We start from the raw sequence: 18,805 nt of genomic DNA, 5'->3' as shown, positions 1-18,805 counted from the left end.
CAGGGTTTAACTGATCGCCATATTTGGGGTCGGGAAGGAATTTTCCTCCAGGGAAGATTGGCAGAGGCCCTGGGGGGGTTTCACCTTCTTCTGCAGCATGGGGCACTTGCTGGAGGATTCTCTGCACCTTGAAGTCTTTCAACCACAAGTTGAGGACTTCAGTAGCTCAGACACAGGTCATGGGTTTGTTACAGGCAGGGCCGGCTTTAGCAAGCACAGGGCCCGATTCCTGGGGGGGGGCTTATACTCACCGAGCTGTGCTCCCAGTCTTCGGCAGCACTTCGGATTGCCGACTGGGAGAGCGGGGCCGCGGGGTTTGCCACGCTCTGGCCAGGGTCGCGCGGCTGAGGGGCTGCCACGCTCTGGCCGAAGCTCCAGCCGGGAGACCGGGGCTGTGGGGCTGCTGTGCTCCAGCCGGGGTCACGGGGCCGTGGGGCTGCCGCACTCCAGCCGGAACTCTGGCTGGGAGAGCGGGGCCGTGGGGCTTGCCACACTGCAGCCGGCGCTCTGGCCAGGGGAGCGGGGCCGCCGAAGACCCCGACGGAGCAGACCGCCACCTGGGTGAGTAAAAAGAAATTAAAAAGGCACCTAAGGCACAGGGCCCGATTCCAGGAAATCGGGCGAATTGGCCTGAAGACGGCTCTGGTTACAGGAGGTGGGCAGGTGAGATTCTGTGACCTGCATTGTGCAGGAGATCAGACTAGAAGATCATAATGGTCCCTTCTGACCTTAAAGTCTATGAGTCTATGAATTAAAAAAAAAAATCGGTGCTAGTTTCCTCCCCCCGTCACTAAAGATGAATGACTCCCCTTCCGCTAGAGAGGAGGGTTTCAGAGCAATCTGGGGCACATTGGCTTTACAGGCCCATTGTCATAGACAGAGGCTGTCTTTCTGTTCCATGCATGTACAGCTCCTAGCACAGTGGGGCTGTGAGCCATGACTGGGCTCCTAGGTGCTGCCTTAATACAAATAATAGCAGCAAGTGTCATGGTGACTCAGAGAGGCCATGCCCCTGCAAACACACATTGTGAGCAGTTCCTCTGGAGTTAATGGAACTATATGCACCTGGAAGATTTGGCCTAGGCATCAGTGTTAGTAGGATTCAGGGTTGTGTATGGGGTTTTGACACATCTGCTTACACCTGCTTGCTCAGAATCCACCATTTTCAGCCCATTAAAACAAAATCTGCATCAACCTACCCACAGCCCCGGGAGCAATGCACCGAGTTACCCATGGGATTCCTCACATGCCTCCAGTTGCTCATGTGTGTAAGAGTTTGCGAGGTTGGCTCCCAGCCCAGGATAGTGTAGTTACACAGTGCCAGTCTCTGTAATTTCTGTGTGCAGGATTCCAGTGACTAGGCCAGCCATAGATATCTGACCATTTTTATTTTTCTAGTATCAGATCAGTTGTATAAATATCTTTTGCTGGACAGTCAGTTTTATGTGTGTTTGCTTTTAAGGTTTGAAAACGCTATGCCCCTGGTTGGCTTCAAAGCAAGCAGAGCAATGAGATACAGGACTTTTCCTTCTGGTGTCGCCCCAAACCCTTCCTGCTAGGGGCATGCTCTGGCCACTGGGTGAGACAGATTCCTTCCCTCCCCGCTGGCCTGCCGCCTCACATGCCCCAGGCCAAAATCACTGCCGGCAGAGGTGGGTGCTGCTCCAGTGAAGCCACTAGGCCGCCAGTGTTGAATATGGTCGTCTGCTATTCATGTTCTTCAGAGCATGGGAGCTGGGCTGACAGGGGACAGTGCAGCCACAACAGGGGGCAGGAGACAAATGGCCAGCCAGTATCAGGTGCCCCCTTCCATGGCTGCTCCAGATGCAGCCCAGGTGAAGGGAGTTGGGCAGGGGCTCTGTAGAGAGCTAGAGCTATGGGGCACTACTAGGGTGACCAGATCAGAGGGATGAAATATCAGGACGCAGGGGAGTGGGGAGCAAAAAAAAAAAAGCGGCGGAGGGGGGAAAAGCAGTTTCACAGGGGCCGCGCCACAGGATCGCACACAGCACCCTGGCAGCGCGCACTGCCCTCCCTGCGGAGCCTCCCGCCCCCCGGGCACATGTGGCACATCCAGCTGCCGCTGGGGAGCCCAGCACCTCTCCCGCTCGGCTGTGCTCCAGCGGCTCCTTCCTGGCAGCGACGGGGAGGTTTATGGGTTCGGGAGACCCCGACCAGCTCCTCGCCCCTGTCCACTGGCCGCCCCGCCTGGGACAAGTCTCGCCCTCACAGCCCCTCTCTGCCGCGTGTCTCCAGCGGCCCACGCCCCTGGGCCGCGCTGCCCCTGGACCCACCGCGCTGCCCCGTGGGCTACAGGGCTGGAGCAGCCGCCGCGCTGCACTGCAGTGCTCCCGGCCCCATCCGGCCACAGCCCGTGTGCCCAGGCTGCTGCACGGGGGCATCTCCTCCCCAGACCCAGCTTGGGATTCAATGGGGCAGTAAGGGGGCAAGGCTGGGGGTGAGGATTTGGGGAGGGATCTAATGGGGGAAGGAGGGGTCGGGGCGGGGCGGTGAGAGCCCCTCCCGGCTCCACCTGGGTGCCATAGCGGAGGGCAAAATTGTTTGTTTGTCCAGTGTCCCGACCGAACATTGGTTGGGACGCAGGACAAACAAGCAAATATTGGGACAGTCCTGATAAAATCGGGATGTCTGGTCACCCTAGGCACTACCCAGGCTAAGGAGCTGGGTGATTTGTCACCTAACTTTTGTCCTCCTGAACAGGGAAGAATAAAAGCTACTGTATATGGAGACCTCGGTTCCCAAAATTCTGCCACTCCTCCCCACTTGCAGCCCAACTTTCCCTGCAGGACAGAGCCTCCCTCTCAGCCTTCACCCTAGCTGGCTCATTTTCCTCCCACCCCTGAGTCTTTGAGCTTCCTTCCAAGTCAGGCAGCCCTGCCTCTCCAGCCTGGCAGTTGGCCGGCAGCAACCAGCTCTGCATGGGACAGTCCCTGCTACTCTCCTTTCTGCTCTGCCAAGCCCTGCCCGCCCAGCCCTGGGGCCCACCTCCCCGAGGGAGTGATCAGACATTGACATGGAAGCATGACGATGGATGGAAAGCCAGAGAGGAAAGGGTTTGCAGCAGGGGCTGCTTGACGTGGGCACAGATGGGGCAGTAGGGGCCTAGTGACCATCTCACTCATCTCCCTTTTCCTGCCGATTCCCTTCCTCCCATGCCAATCCAATGGGATGCCCCAATCTCCACAATCGGATGGGGCAGGGGTGGGGAAGAGAAAGGAGCACTAACCCAAAGAGGGAAACAGGTGGGGGAAACAGGCTGGTCAGAGAAGGAAGCTGAGGCAAGGGGAGGAATCTGAATTCAGTCTCAGCTTTGTCTGCAAACCCACCTCACTGGCCCACACCACCGGGCTGCCCAAGGAGTTGCCCTGAGGCAGAGCAACATCTTCCCCGGGCAGGCAGCAGCCCAAGGGATAGTGCCAGGGCTCAGAATGGCACTGTCTGTGTTCAGCTCATGGCCTGAGTAGGACACGTTTACCAAGCGGGCTGGGTGAGGGGGTGATCAATGGCCCCAGAGCCACGGGGGGTGGGTTTGGGACAGATGTGCATGGAATATGGACAGAGGGGGGTTATAATGGACCATTTGGGGGCTAGGAGACAGGGTGTAGCTGCCTTGTATTTATGCACAGACATGGCATGGCTTAGGGAGCGGCAATGCAGGCTTCCCCACTCATGTGCCTCTGTCCACTGTGAGGTGGGGCAGGGGGGAGACAGTGTTCAGGCTTCAGGCCTTCACCATCTCCAGTGAGGCTGCCAACACAGGCACCAAATCATGCCAGCTGCAGTGGTGGTATTTTGGGACGTGATTGTGGATACCTGTCTGCTGGGAACTGGATCAGGGTCAAACTCATTTCAAACAGGGCAGCTAGAGAGGCAAATTACCTGTGAGAGTCCAGCAGCGACAGCAGAGTCATTGGGCAAAATCCACTCCTGGTGTAAAGTGGATGTGGGCCAGGGGACCTCCCTGGAGATTTAGTGCATCAATACTTCCACGAGCCTCTCTGCTGAGCATCACCGAGGGCCGTGGTACCAGACACCCACTAGTAGCAGGAGAGCAACAAATCTTTATCCTGGAAAAGGTACTGAGACAATGCCCCCTAGGGTCACTTCAACCACGTGGCTGGGAGGTGAAGCTGTGCAGGCTGGAAGGGAGCTGTGGAGGATGGGGATGAGGGGCAGGCACAGAGCAATGCTTGGCAGACTGGGCTGACCGGCAGGCAGGCTCTCAGCTAAGGACCACTGGGCATGGTCGGCCATTGCTTCCAACCTCCCTGTGGCCTGTCAAAGCAGGGTAACAGCACCGGTACTGCCACCCAGCAAGGCACAGCTTCACCCTTCAGCACAGACTAGTCTGAGTGATAGGGAAGAACAAAGCCCTGGCCAGTTAAAGCAACAGCCTCATGCTGCCCAGTGCAGGGGCTGCTGGAGAGGGTAGCTGGTTTGTGGGGTATAAGGTTCCTTTTTTTTTCCCCCTCAAAACTCTTACATTTCCAAACCACGTTGGCTGAAACAAAGAAACACATTTATCTCCATAGGGGACTCAATCACAGGAGACCAGGACACACACAAAAGGAATGGGACGGGACCCCTGGGGAGGCACATGGCCAGGCCAGGGGGATGGAAAGTTCGCCTACTGCTGCCCACAGTGGGTCTGTTTTGTGGATAGCTAGAACTTCCTCCTGTCGATCCAGCACCTTTCACCAGACCTGAGCTCCCAGGCAAACTCTCACAGCATAAGAAAATGGAGCTTTATTCCAGAGGGGAACTTTTAAAAACAAGTAGAACCTAACCATGGGAATTGACTGTCTGCAGAGCAGAGGAAAAATCCGCTCCCCTCTCATTGCCCCACCCCCACTGTACTCTGAATGTTCTGAGGTCTGGTGCCAGAACAGCCCTGTATGCTAGAAAGGGGCCACACTGGAATCTCTTCTTGGAACCATCCCGGAACATGGGTGGTTTGGGGAAAGTGGAACTTTCCCCGATTAAGAGTTTGCAATACCAGAGTAACCACCTCCTCAGCCCTCTACAGCACGTCGGTGAAGGGCCTGTCCCACCGGCATCTCCTCCAATAAGCTAAGAGTGTCTTAGCAAGGACACAGAGGTGCCAACTTTGTCATTTCTCTGGGGGTGCTGGACCCCCATTCCGCCCCTTCCCCCAAACCTCTCCCCACCCTGCCGCTTCCCACCCCATTCTAACCCCACCCCATCTCTTCCTGCCCCCACTCCTCCCCAGTGCATCCTGCAGGCTGCTGAGTAGCTAGCTGATCGAGGTGAAAAGGAAGTGCTGGGAGGGAGGGGGATGGGGAGGAGACAGAGCTGATCAGTGAGGCTGCCAGTGGGTGGTGACACCCACTTTTTTTTTTCCGTGGGTGATCCAGGGCTGGAGCACCATGGAGTCAGTGCCTATGCAAGGACACCTCTCTGATAGCAACTGCTCTTCAGAACTAAAAGCAGGAGGTGATTGTCCAGGGTTCTGGGAGGCAGAGAAAATGAGGGTTGGGACACCAAGCTGTGCTATCTCCCTTCCTGCCACCATCCCATCGGAGCCTCCCAAGCAGCAGCCCTTTCACTGGTGCCACCACAGGATCCTAACTTCTCCCTGTTACATCATGTGGCCTGCAGACAGGCAATGACATTCCACATGCAACAAGACTGATGCCAGGTGCCTTCTGAATCCCACTAGCTTCAGCTCTTCCAGCAGGAGATCCTTGTGACAGGTAAGGAAGCAGGTCTCCTGCCACCTAACTCTAATTTACATATGGCTGAACTACGTGAGCAATTTTCATTCCAGCCACGTTTCTTTGCTTTTCAGGGTCCCCGCCTCATCTGCCTGCGTTTAACTCATTGCAGCCCCATCGCCTCGGCCCTGTCGAACCAACTGCATTGTGACCCCTCCGGTCCTCGCTACAGCTTTAGAAGTCTGCCCACTGAATAAAGCCAGGCAGCTGGCTGCAAAGTGGGATACGCCCCGCTGGCTATGGCTTGGCTTCTGCATCCCAGCCGCTGGCTCAGTTCTGTTGGCAAAGGGTGACGGCTCTGCCTTCGCAGAGCCAGAAGACTGGGTAGAGGGGCTCAGTGAAGACACAGTGGAAAGAGTGGAGGAGTCTCATCTCGTCCCCGATGCCATAGAACGACAGGATGCCTGTGCCATAGTCCAGGCTGACTCCGAGGCATTTATACAAGGGCGCCCTGATCTTATGCGACCGGCCCTCGTGCCATGCCAAGTAGCAGTCCTCCCGGATTTGCAGCCCCCAGGACAGTCCATCCAGTCCGATGCTGAAGGAGCAACCCGCTCGCTTCTTCCTCTGGATTTTCTTGTATGTTACACCTAGAATGACGGAGTGGCTGGAGATCCTGACTTCCCAGTAGTGGTGACCTTGGCTATAGCTTTGGCTGCACAGAACCTGCCACAGCTCAAACCTGCTGGCATTATCCTCACAAAGGCCATCAGGAGAATGGGTGTGTTTGGCCTTTTGGTTCTGATTGGACAGCTGCAGGTACCTATTGGCTGTGTCCGGGTCGAAGGTCAAATTTCGATGATCTGTGGGCAACATGGACATCCACAGTGTAAACCACAGGGGCAAGAACAATTTAATTTTCCTTTAACCTTCCTCCCCCCCCAAACCCCCACCCCCTGCCTATGTCAGGAATCCAGCCCAGGCATCACTCAGTTATGTAAAATTCTCTGAAGGCGGAAAACGCAAAGGAAGTTTGGGTGACAGGGTGATTTTGAGAATAAGGCACAGGACTGGGAGTCAAGAGCTCTAGGTTATGTTCCTGGCTTTTGCATGGGCATGTTGTGTGACTTTGGGCAGGTCATGTCCCCGCCCCAGGCCTCAGTTTCCCCAGCAGTAAAATGGGAATAGAGAGACTCATGGGGGTATCAGGAGGTTAAATTAATGAATTCTTGCAAAGTGCTCTGAGATCCTCTGAAAGGAGGAGGAGTAGGATGCCAGCGGCCTTCTGCCAGCACTGTCTTTGTTCTGGTCCTAAGAACTATTTCCCACTCTCCTCTATCCACAGCATTTCCCAGTAGATGCATTGAGCTCTGTTGGGGTGCTACTGCTCCCCAGTCACTGGAGCCCTGCCTGGAGATAACCTTGCTCAGTTAGCGCCTATGGACCTTCGTTTATTAATAATAAATAACATGATTACAATTAATAATGTTTCAAACATTCTGTAGCACTGCTTATGAATACATCTCTTTACAGACATTAACCAATCCCCGTAACAGCCCTGCGCTGTAAGTATTAATAACTGATCTTCCAGGCACTGTGGTGATGGGTATATTAGAAATCTATGTAGTAAATACTAACACCCCTGTTTTACAGATGAGGAAGCCGGGGTGGAGAGGGTTAAAAGGATACTCTAGGAATTGGCATCAGATCTGAGACTAGAAGCCAGAAGTTCCTGGTTCTCAGCCGCTTGCTCAGACCACTAGGCTATGCCCCTTTCTCAAAGGGCTGGGTTTTTTTGAAAGCAAGAACTAACCAAGCCAAACTGGAGACCATCTGATAGATCCAGCAGGGTGACTGCTCAGAGAGGTAGACATGGGAAAAGATGTAAAGCAATAACATCCAGGGAGACACAAAGTTCTTAAAACAAGGGAGCAGAGTCCAGGAGACTGCCCGGATCATCAGATTTGGGGCTGGGTGGGTCAAATGTACTGGGAGGGTGCTACCTCTTTCCCCTATGTCTGGAGCAGCTCTCTGTGGACTGGCTGCCCCGTCACTTCAATTCTGCGCTGTGCCACGAGACGTGCAGTTCAGATGTGACCAGCCAAGATGAATCCCTGCTCTGTGCCAGGCAGCTGCTTGCAGTGATTAAGCTTCTCAGCATTCCCCATGGAAAGTTCTGTGCCTAAATATGGCTGGGCGGGAGCAGGCACCTGATGCTTGCCGGGCGGGGGAGGGGAAGGGGGAGTGTGTGTGTGTGTGTGTGTGTGTGTGTGTGTGTGTGTGTGTGTGTGTGTTTGTGTGTGTGTGTGTAAAAAAGAGAGGGACTCCCACCCACAGGCGGTATTCTGAAATTACTCTGGTTCTACAACTTACCCTGGCCCCCATTCTCCCACCCTGGGGGACAAGGAATTCCTGATGATTGCAGTGGGAGAATTGGGTCCCTTGTAACTAAAAGGTCCACTAAAGGCTTGTCTCCACATACACCGGTGCAGCTGTGCCACTGTACTGCTTTAGTGTAAACAGGGGCGGCTCTAGCCATTTCGCCGCCCCAAGCATGGCGGCACGCTGCGGGGGGCACTCTGCCGCTCGCCAGTCCCACGGCTTCGGTGGACCTCCCGCAGGCGTCCCTGTGGAGGGTCCACTGGTGCCGCAGCCCCGGTGGACCTCCCGCAGGCGTGCCTGTGGATGCTTCACCGGAGCTGCGGGACCAGCGGACCCTCCGCAGGGACGCCTGCGGGAGGTCCACCAGAGCCGCCTGCCGCCCTCCCGGCAACAGGCAGAGTGCCCCCCACGGCATGCCGCCCCAAGCACGCGCTTGGCGCGCTGGGGCCTGGAGCCGGCCCTGAGTGTAGACGCTCCTACGCTGCTCCTGTCTGCGTAGTTAATCCACCTCCCCGAGAGGCAATAATTATGTTGACAGGAGAAGCTTTCCCGCGACAGAGCACTGGCTACACAGGGGCGTTAAGGTTGATATAACTATGTCACTCAGGGACATGGACTTTTCACACCCCTAGTGATGTAGTTATATTGATGTAGGTGTGTCGTGTAGACCCGGCCTAAGTAATGGTAGCTGAGGTATTTGTGGCTTTTAAGCTACTAACAATGTTAACTTCTATCTGAAGATCTCAAAGCCCTTTGCACACATGGATGACTGAAGTCCCATGCTCCCTTGTGAGGCAATGGAGTATTCTGATCCCATATTGTTAGGGCAGCTGAGATACAGCCGTGCCCAAAGTCACCCAGGAAGCCCGTGTCAGAAGCAGGGATAAACTCCAGGTCACTTTAGTCACACTCAGGGCACGGCTACACTTGCAGATGAAGAGCGCTTTGAGTTAAACCAGCCTTTGGAGAGCGCAGTAGGGAAAGCCCTGCAGTCTGTCCACTGACAGCTTCAAGCGCACGGGCGTGGCCACATTTGCGGCACTTGCAGCGGCGCTGGGAGTGGTGCATTATGGGCAGGTATCCCAGCATGCAAGTGACTGCAATGTGCTTTTAAAATGGGAAGGGTGGGGTGTAGTATGACAGGGAGTGTTTTGTGTGCATAGGCACCAACTTTCTCCAGTGCCGATGGGTGCTCATGCCCCCCCATCCCCACCCCGACTCCACCCTTTCCCCATCCCTGCCCCGCCCCCATTCCAAGCCCTTTTCCAAAGTCCCTGCCCCAATTCTTCCCCCTCCCTGCCCCTATTGGACCCCTTCCCCAAATCCCTGCCCCAGTCCTGTCTGTTCCCCAAGCTCGCCATGTTTCCCCTCCTCTCCCCTTCCTCCCAGCCGCGCAAAACAGCTTTTTTGTGATGCAAGCGCTGGGAGCTAGGGGGAAAAAAATGGGCATGTGGCGTGCTCAGGGAAGGGGGAGGAGGCAGGGGCGGGGCGGAGGCAGAGGTGAGCTGGGCGGGGGGGCAGGGAGCTGCTGTTGGGTGATGAGTACCTACCAATTTTTCCCCGTGGGTGCTCCAGCCCCAGAGCACCCACGGAGTCGGCGCCTATGGTTGTGTGCATGTGGGGGGAGAGAGAGTGGGTTTGGGGGGGGCTGAGAACATGTCAGCATGGTGTCTTGTAAGTTCAGACAGCAGCAGACCTCCCTCTCCCCTCCGCCTCTCTCTCTCTCTCACACAACATGGCTTGCATGCCGGCTGTCAGAAACAGAGCTTTGAAAGGGCATTTCCGCATTCCTCCAGGAGTTCCAAACAATGACAAAAGTGACTACTGGACTTAAGGGGATTATGGGACTTTTCCTGAGGCTGATCAGAGCACAGTAATGCAACACTTGGTTCACACTGACGCCCGGGCGTTGTAGCCAAGGCGCAGCAAATGTTATTCCACTCACCAAGGTGGAGTCCCAGCAGCGCTGTAGCTGCGGAGTCAGAGTGCTCTACGTGCCTTGTCAGTGTGGACGGAAAGTGAGCTAGAGCACCTGGGGCTCCTTTATTGCGCTGTAACTCGGAGTGCAGCCAAGCCCCAAACCATCCTGCCTAGGGAGTGCAGATTCGCTTCTAAAATGGTAACTCAGATCCCCCTGAGGCATGGCCTTGGCTTGCTAAATTGCTATGTTGTTACCAGTCCAAGAAGGAGCCACCAGTCCCCTTCATAGGTTATAGACACACTTTCCTACTCTTCCCACCCACCCACCCACATGGCTGGCTCCCAGCGTGTGTTATTCTGAGTTATTCAGACCCAGAACTGCCTCACCCTTCAGAAGCTCCACTCTTAATTCACACTCGGGAAGGGCTGGTCCTGCCTTCATCACAGCAAGTGCCTTTGGCTTGGTTAACTCTGCAGAGCAAAAGAGAAAGGGAAAGCTCTAGAAACAAGGAAGGAGCTTTTCCCGCAGACAAGGATGTGAATGGTGAGACGTCCCCACCCCCACGCCCCCTTGCATGTTGGCCCAGCATAGCTACATCAGTTCCACTGCAGAGGTGATTTATACAGGCAGGTGGGACAGTGACTTGGTGTCCAGCTGGGCAGTGGGGGGGAAGGTCCCCAAGGGAAAAGCTTACCTTTGGTTTCAGCATCAGCCGCCTTTGGGTTCAGGGAGTTGGGCAAATCCTCCAGCAAAAGTCTAGAGACCTCCGTGAGGATCTTAGCAGTGGAATCCACTGCGCTGGCCACATTGAATTCAACAGCTGGCAAAACTCCCAGGCTGCCTGGAGAAGGGTGCAGCAGGAATTCCTGCGCGGGACAGGAAGAGGAGAGGAAATGCAGCACATACTGGCATTCAGATCAGAGGCTCGGTGGCACAACAGCTCAGAAACCCCCTTCCCTATGGAAAGGGGAAGACACAGTCATCATGTCCCCTGTCATCTGCATCTACTTCCCCAATTCATTTGCTCCGGGGACCCTCAGTAACCCTGCTACATCACGATGCTGAACAGCTTGGCCTGGGCTATGCCTGTAGCTCAGCTGTGTTCACTGCTCCTATCACTGTCAGAATGGGTGATGTTCCTCTGTACAGGGGCCTTTATGGAGCAGCATCAGGGTAGAACACTCTAATTAGGGCTGCCAGGTGACCGGTTTTCAGCTGGAAAGTCTGGTTGGAAAGGGAACCTGGCAGTGTCCAGTCAGCAGTGCTGACCGGACACTAAAAGTCCTGTTACCCGCAGTAACCAGCCTCTGCCTCCACAGGGCAGGATGCACAGCAGTTGCAGCTGGAGCCAGGCAGAGTTGCTCATGGACAGAAGTAGCTGGCTGCTCTCGGCTAGCTCCAGCTCTCTGGCAGAGAGGTTGGTGTGTATGAGTGTGTGTAATCTTGTCTGCTCCGATTTCCCCACCCCGGCCCCTTGCTCTGGGGACCGACTTCCCCTCTCCATCCCAACTGGGCAGGCGGGAAGGCTCCATGTCAGCTCTTCCCAGCCCAGCTCTTAGGTGAGCCCCAGAACAGGGGGAGGAGTGAGCAGGAGCGAGGCCTGGGGAAGAGGTGGGGCAGGAGTGGGGCAGGGTGTCCAGTTTTCAGCAGTTAGAAAGTTGGCAACCCTAAAATGAATCCTCTTCCTTCCCCCACAGGCCTCTAACTATTTCCATTGCCCTCATCTGGATCTTTCTGTATTGTCTGGGAAGGGAGGGAGAAACTGAACACAGCTCCCCGAGCAAGGATACGTTGTCGCCTTGTAATACGGCATTCGATATAATTAGATACATAATTTGCATGCCTCAGTGCCTCATGCAATCGCTAGGGGGAGGTCACATGCACCATCTTCCCGCAAGAAGATGTTTGCCAGTAATAGCTGCAGCAAAGTTCAAGAGGCACCGAGCATGCTTGGTAGCATGGGGTTGCTTCGTGTCTGCCCGCACTCCCCACTCCCCTGCACAAGAGTCCTTTACAAACCACCAGCGTATGGCAGAGAAAGGTTGGGTTCAGCTGACAATGGGCCCTTTTCAGCTGCAAACGTAGAATCTGGATCCTGATTGAAAAATGCAGGGCTGCTCTGTAACGGGATTAGACTTTCGCTCATTGGGAAAATGGGGGTTATTCATAAACCACTGGTCCATGCCCAGGGTCACGTTTCGAGCACACTAATGTTTCAGGGTCAGGAATTGGATTAGGCCCATCTCCAGGGCTGGCTCCAGGCGCCAGCATTCCAAGCTGGTGCTTGGGGCAGCAGTCTGCAAGGGATGGCAGTCCCTGTTGTTTTGCCCCCAAGCAGCACACTGAATTGCCGCCACGGACAGCGGGGGCAGCCCGTGTGCCCTTAGGGTGGCACTTGTGTTTCCGCGGCGGCGCAATTAGGCAGCACCTTCTATGTTTAGCTAAACATAGAAGCTACCGCCGAATTGCCGCCGCCGTGGAAACACACCTGCCGCCCCCAGGGCACACGGACTGCCCCCCCTCCGCCCGTGGTGGCAATTCGGTGCACTGCTTGGGGCGGTGAAAACTGTAGAGCCGGCCCTGCCCATCTCTAGTCCATACTTTACAATATTAACATTGCCAGCCAGCCACTTTATAGACTCAGACTCAGTTTCCACTGTGTGCGTGCAGGGAAGGGAGAAATGAGTGTGTGTGTGGGGGGTCATTCCTAACATGGTTCTGGCTGGACATAGTGTAGAGAACACAAGAACAGCCTTACTGGGTCAAATGAATGGTCCATCTAGCCCACTATCCTGTCTTCTGACAGTGGCCAGTGGCAGGTGTTCAGAGGGAATGAACAGAACAGGCAATTAATGAGTGATCCAGCTTCTGGAAGTCAGACACCAGGGACATCCAGAGCATGGGGTTGCATCTCTGCCTATCTTGGCTCATAGCCATTGATGTACCTATCCTCCATACACCGGAGGCTCTCTTCCTGAGCAGATGTTATGCACCCTCTTAGCTGGCGTTGAGACTGGTTCAGCTGCCTGTGTGGACAGGGCATTATACAGAGAGTGAAATTGCCTTTGGAGTACAGGTGGCCAGGCCAATGGCCACAGGGTAGTCACAGCTCCCCCACTCATGGCTGGGCGGGCACCAATACCTCTAGGAATTTCATGTCATCCACACAGGTGAGCAGCTCCTGGACCTTTTGCTGGTGCTGGGTGAGCATGGCCAGATGATCCTGCAGCTGGCTCCAGTTCTCCTCCACTTGCCCTAAGGCAGTGGCCTGCTCTTGCTCGATCTTGTCCACGGCCCCCCTCTGGCACTCCTCCAGTACTTTCATCAGGTGGACAAACTTCTGCAAAATCCCTGATTTCAGCCTCTCTGAAGAATCCTGGGTAGAGAAAAAAAATCAATGGAAATGACAAGGCAAAGAATTGATGTGACTGCAGTTGGGTGGCTTCCTTCCCGAGCCCTGTCCAGAGGGAGCAGCACTCGTCGCCAGCCCCCTGCATCCCAGCTGTGGGGAGGGATGACTGCCTTTGCCTCACTACCTTTATGGTGCCAGTTTGTTCCTCCAGTTTGTGGATCTCCTTTTCGGTCTTTACTGTTTCCTCCTGGGTTTTCACCAGAGACTCTTCTAAAAGGACCTGCGAAAGAGGCCGGATCCCAAAGTGTGATGTGAGACAAATATTCAGTGTCACAATACTGGGCAAACTGCCCCTCTGATCTCTCCACGTGCCCATCACCTGGGCTCACGTGATTCTCCCACTCTCAGACCAGGCCTTTCACCCCCAGACCCTTCCCGCTTCCTGCCACTCTCTGCTGAAGCTGTTCCGTCCCCTGTGGCCGGGGCCCCGTGCTAGTGCTAGTGGGGGATGGCCTGTGGCTAGGGCCAGGGGATGGCTCGTGTCGCCTGCCTGGTGCTCCAGTGCTTGGGGCTGTGCCGCCTGCACAGTGCTCAGGCTGGGGGCAGGGTTGTCAGCTTTCTAATTGCACAAAACCAAACACCCTTACCCTGCCACCTGCCCACCCCTTCTCCGAGGCTCCGCCTCATCTCACCCCTTTCCTGAGGCCCCACCCCCACTCACTCCATCCCCCCTCCCTCTGTCGCTCACTCTCCCCCACCCTCACTCACTTGCTCATTTTCACCAGGCTGGGACAGGGGGTTGGGATGCAGGAGTTGGAGAGGGCTCCAGGATGGGGCCAGAAACGAGGGGTTCAGGGTACAGAAGGGGCCGGGGTATGGGACAGGGCTTCGGCTGGGGGTGCGTGATCTGGGGTGGGGCCGGGGATGAGGGGTTTGGAGTGTGGGAGGGGGTTCTGAGCTGAGGATGAGGGGTTAGGGTGCAATAGGGGGAGTGGGCTCTGGGTGGGAGTTTGGGTGCAGGAGGGAGCTCAGGGCTGGGACAGGGGTGTGTGGCATGGGAGGGGGTGTGGGTTCCAGGAGGGGGCCAGAAATGAGGGATTCAGGGTGTGGGAGTAGGCTGCAGACTGGGGTAGGCGTTTGGGGTGTGGCAGGGGATACCAGTTCTGGGCTCAGGATGTGGGCTCCAGGGTGAGGCCAGAAATGAGGGTGTGGGAGAGGGTGCAGGGAGTGGGCTTCGGACAGTCCTTACCTCGGGCGGCTCCCTGGAAGCAGCAACATGTCCCTCAGCTCCGATGCAGAGGCATGGCCAGGTGGCTCTGCGCACTGCCTTTACCTGCAGGCACTGCCCCCGCAGCTTCCATTGGCCGCAGTTCCCAGCCAAAGGGAGCTGCATGGCTGGCACTTGGGGTGAGGGCAGCACCTCTGCCTAGGAGCTAAGGGACATGTCACCACTTCCGGGGAGCCACGTGGAGCCAGGTAGGGAATCTGCCTTAGCCCTGCTGTGCCACCAGCCAGACTTTTAACAGCCTGGTCAGCGGCGCTGACCTGAGCCACCAGGGTCCCTTTTTGACTGGATGTTCCGGTAAAAAACCGGACACCTGGCAACTTTAGCTGGGGGTGGGGGGCGTGCTGCCTGCCTGGCACTCTGGGCCAGGGGAGGGCGGGGGGCTAGCCTCCTCAAGCCTTTGGTTCACCTGCCACCCATGGACAGGATCCATGAAGCTAACAGCTTACCATGGTGTCTTCCAAGCATGTGCCCAGGGCTGCTCACAGGCTCTGTTGTGTGTCTTTCCTGTGTGCCCTGTCCACAGCCCCCCATTAAGATACACTGATACAGTCAAACAGGACTTTCTAATAACCTACCACAGCAGTACAGTAACCTTACCTCACTGACCAGCTCACTTTCAAAAACCACCCATTACTATCCATCAGTGTGCACAGAGTAATACGTGTCCCTGCCACCCTGGGCACCCTCAGCACCTAGTCAACATTTATCCCCTCTACAAATATCCATATACCCTCCACAGATCCCCCAACAAACCCCACTCCCCAGCAAAAGCTCCCACAGCCTTTCACATCCTCCTTTATTCCACCGTCCTGAGCAATATGGATAATTAGCTCTTATTCCGCACTTTGGGTGCACAGGTCTCAAAGCACCTCACAAAGGAAGGTAAGTATCAGCATCCTACTTTTACAGCAGGGGAAACTGAGGCACAGAAGGGGACAGCATTGTCCTGGGTCACATGGGTACAGAATGCAGGTCTCTGGAGAGGGCTACCTGACCTGGAAAACCTTTTATTTCCCTTCTGCAAATCCTCCTAGCTCCACCGTACACACGCACTCAGAGGAAACCACTCAGCTTTGATGCTATGTGATGGCTACAGCACTAGGCTGCTGAAGGGCAGCACCAGGCGATAGGAATTTGGACGCAGTCCTTCCACCTCTGCAAGGCTGGGTCTCTCCCTTGACGTTCCGGGCAGCAGGTGCAGCCAACCAGCAGAGGACTCTGATTTCTAAATACAATTCATTCCTTTGGCCATGACTTCACATCTCGTCATAATCAAACCTTCTCAGCTACCTCATCAGAGGAAGGACATTTGTCGCCTTTTGCCCCTCTTGCTGCCGTGGGGGAGCAGGTGCTGCATATGTTCTAAGGTCTGTTGGGTCCCCCTGTGCAGCTCAGGACTGGCTGCGCGCACGCGCACGCACACAGGAAGGCTGGGAGGAACTCCAGGAACTGGTCACCAGACAGCAGTATGACACTATTAACTATTTAGTGTCCAAATATGCTGCAACATCTGCCAGTTCTGCTGAGCCTTGGTCTAGTTAAACACGTGAATACCTTGTACTTGTATTTCTCCTTTCGTCCAAGGGTCACCAGAGAGGGGCATGGATGTATTGCCTCTTTCACAGACAGGGAACCTGAGGCATGCAGAGGGTAAACAACTTAGCCAGGCCACACAGCAAGCCAGGGGCAGGAATAGCGCCCCGGGTGCCAAACTTCTGCTTCAATGAGGAGAGCACACTCACCCCCCCACCCGCAGGACTGATACAGAGCCAGGCAGGAGAGCTGATCTCTCTTGCCATGGCCCTGCAGACTGGGAGCAGATTACAGGGGAGACACAGCCCAGACCTACCTCCTTTCTCTTGCGCTCCTCCTCGAACAGGACCCTGCGGTGGTCCCGGCACTCCTTCACTGTGCACACGCAGCAGATGCACATCTTGTCCTCTTGGCAGTACAGCTCCAGGGGCCTCCCATGCCTGGAGCACCTCCTTCCGTTGGCGGGGGTTTTCCTCTCGGCGCTGAAGGCCTGCACTTCCCCAGACCTGACCAGCTCCACCACGCTGCAAAGGGCGACATTCTTCCTGAGTTCCAGCCGCTTCTCGAAGCGTTTCCTGCAGTCGGGACAGGTGTAGTCCTTCTCACCTGGTGGCGCCTCCTGCTCTTCCTTGTCCCAGTGGTTGTTGATACACTTCATGCAGAAGTTGTGCCCACAGGGCATGGTCACTGCTGTCCCAAACATCTCCAGGCAGATGGAGCAGACCAGCTTCTCCTCCAGCTTCAGGGGGCCTTGAGAGGCCATCCTGCCTGGGATGGTAGCAGCTGAGGCAGAGAAGGAAATCACAGACAGCAGTGTGCGAGGAGACTAGGCTAGAGCTACGTATCACAGAGAGGCAGGACGGGCACAGAGATGGCACAGAGCCAACCAAGCTCTTAAAGGGACACGCAGGCCAGCTGCATCATGGTTTATCAACGCATGTTCTCGGCTCTCTCAAGGGAGTGCTGTGGTTTTAATTTCCCCCAACTCCACAGCCCCTCAGTCTGCCGGCTGCCTGGGTGACTTAAAAGGCTGCCTTCACTCAGCATCGTGCTGCTGCCTACTTTTTTGGAGTCACTTGTTTTCTGTTTAGCCCTTGATGGAATTCTCAGCTTTCAACCTGAATGTCGATTTTCTCCAGGGACAGGGATGTCCTTTACAAACCAAGCAGAGTCCTGCATCCCCTCACCACCCAATTTTCTGTTACAGGGACCACAATCTGGGATGGAATATCCCAGCCAGAGCCCTTGGCAAACCAGAGAGAACCTACCCAAGCCATACTCCACGGGTTTTTGATGCAACACTCTTGCCACCTGCCGGTGTGAGGAAGCTGAGCCTGGCAAAACCAAGTTTCCTGCGCAAAGCAGCTCTAGTCATAGCCCTGGTCAGGTGTCTTGACCCCTGGGGAGGGACTGCTAGCAAAGCTGAAATGTAATGTTTCAATGCAGCTTCATAACAGAATGTTGCATTTTCCTCTTGTGTTCCATCAGTATGGGAAGGCGGAGCGCCTGCAAAAGGTTGTGTCATGCATTTAGGAGGTCATTGCAAAGCCTAACCTCAGGGGCAACACCCTCCAGTAATAACAAAGCCCGGCCATGCAGATCATTTACCCAGAGGCCACTGCCACGACTGAGTGTGGGCCCGAAATTCACTAACAAGTGGAATTACTGATCCTAGGTAACCAAACAGCCTGTATTCTCCAAGAGAACCTACCAGGGGAAGGCAATACAGTAACACATTAAACACCCAATGAAGGATGTAGATTCACAGCTAGGGTTACCAGATGTCCCGATTTTATAGGGACAGTCCCGATTTTGGGGTCTTTTTCTTATATAGGCTTCTATTACCCCCCGCCCCGTCCCAATTCTTCACACTTGTTGTCTGGTCACCCTATTCGCAGCTGAGAACGAAATCTCCAATATTTGGGTCCCACGGCTGCAGTCTGAGGCTGGTGTGCTGGGAGTTCAAAGCTCATCTGTGGAATCAAATCACCACCTAAGGTTTCTTTAAGGTTTTGTCCATTTCTTGCCCTTTTGTGACCCCATCACGGGAGATCAAGCAGGGTCCCACCCACCCCTACTGGGACCCAATGACCTTTCTGCTGTTACCACTTTAGTTGTCTCCAGGGAGTGGGTGGGTCAGAGGGAGCTGCTGTTATAAAATCCTCATACACCTCTACCCCGATATAACATGACCTGATATAACACGAATTTGAATATAACGTGGTAAAGCAGCGCTCCGGGGGGCGGGGCGGGGCGGGGCTGCGTGCTCTGGCAGATCAAAGCAAGTTCAATATAATGCGGTTTCACCTATAACACGGTAAGATTTTTTGGCTCCCGAGGACAGTGTTATATCAGGGTAGAGGTGTATTTGCACACAGTGCTCTGGAAATAATAAAAAGCCACTTACCTCTGCATGGTACTCAGAGGCTAGCTGCTTTGTCCTTTACCTTCCACATAACCATTAACTTGCCCCCATCCCCTTTTCATCTGGCTCAGGAGTTTACACTCCATCCCCATCAGAACCCCACCCCCACCCCTGCCCAAGCTGTGGCTGGGAATCATTGCTCCCCCCTCCCCCACCCAGGTGTTTCTCCTTCCACAGTCAGTATTTGCAGAGGCTGAGCTGAAAAACC

At 55.2% G+C, this 18,805-nt stretch overlaps 1 protein-coding gene across 1 annotated transcript; it reads right to left on the bottom strand.

Annotated features, from left to right (window-relative positions):
- Positions 1-4,752: 4,752 nt before the first annotated feature.
- TRIM65 (tripartite motif containing 65) lies at positions 4,753-18,388 on the bottom strand. The gene is made up of 6 exons (XM_030534379.1): positions 16,489-18,388; positions 13,536-13,631; positions 13,142-13,375; positions 10,694-10,865; positions 10,386-10,469; positions 4,753-6,559 (listed from the first exon to the last, which is right to left on the bottom strand). Exons 1-6 carry the CDS (start codon positions 16,933-16,935, stop codon positions 6,027-6,029), a joined length of 1,566 nt encoding a protein of 521 aa, XP_030390239.1. The 5' UTR covers positions 16,936-18,388; the 3' UTR covers positions 4,753-6,026.
- Positions 18,389-18,805: the final 417 nt, after the last annotated feature.

The sequence above is a fragment of the Gopherus evgoodei genome, chromosome 15, assembly GCF_007399415.2.
Source record: "Gopherus evgoodei ecotype Sinaloan lineage chromosome 15, rGopEvg1_v1.p, whole genome shotgun sequence".
Classification (NCBI taxonomy): Eukaryota; Metazoa; Chordata; order Testudines; family Testudinidae; genus Gopherus; species Gopherus evgoodei.
The sequence above is the reverse complement of the archived record's forward strand: the minus strand, read 5'-3'. Positions and strand labels throughout refer to the sequence as shown.

Coding starts and splice junctions, on each gene's coding strand:
- TRIM65 (XM_030534379.1), bottom strand. CDS start 16,935: ATGGCCTCTCAAGGCCCCCTGAAGCTGGAGGAGAAGCTGGTCTGCTCC. Junction 13,376..13,535: donor AACAAACTGGCACCATAAAG/GTAGTGAGGCAA, acceptor TTCTCTACCCAG/GATTCTTCAGAGAGGCTGAA. Junction 10,470..10,693: donor GGCTGATGCTGAAACCAAAG/GTAAGCTTTTCC, acceptor TTTGCTCTGCAG/AGTTAACCAAGCCAAAGGCA.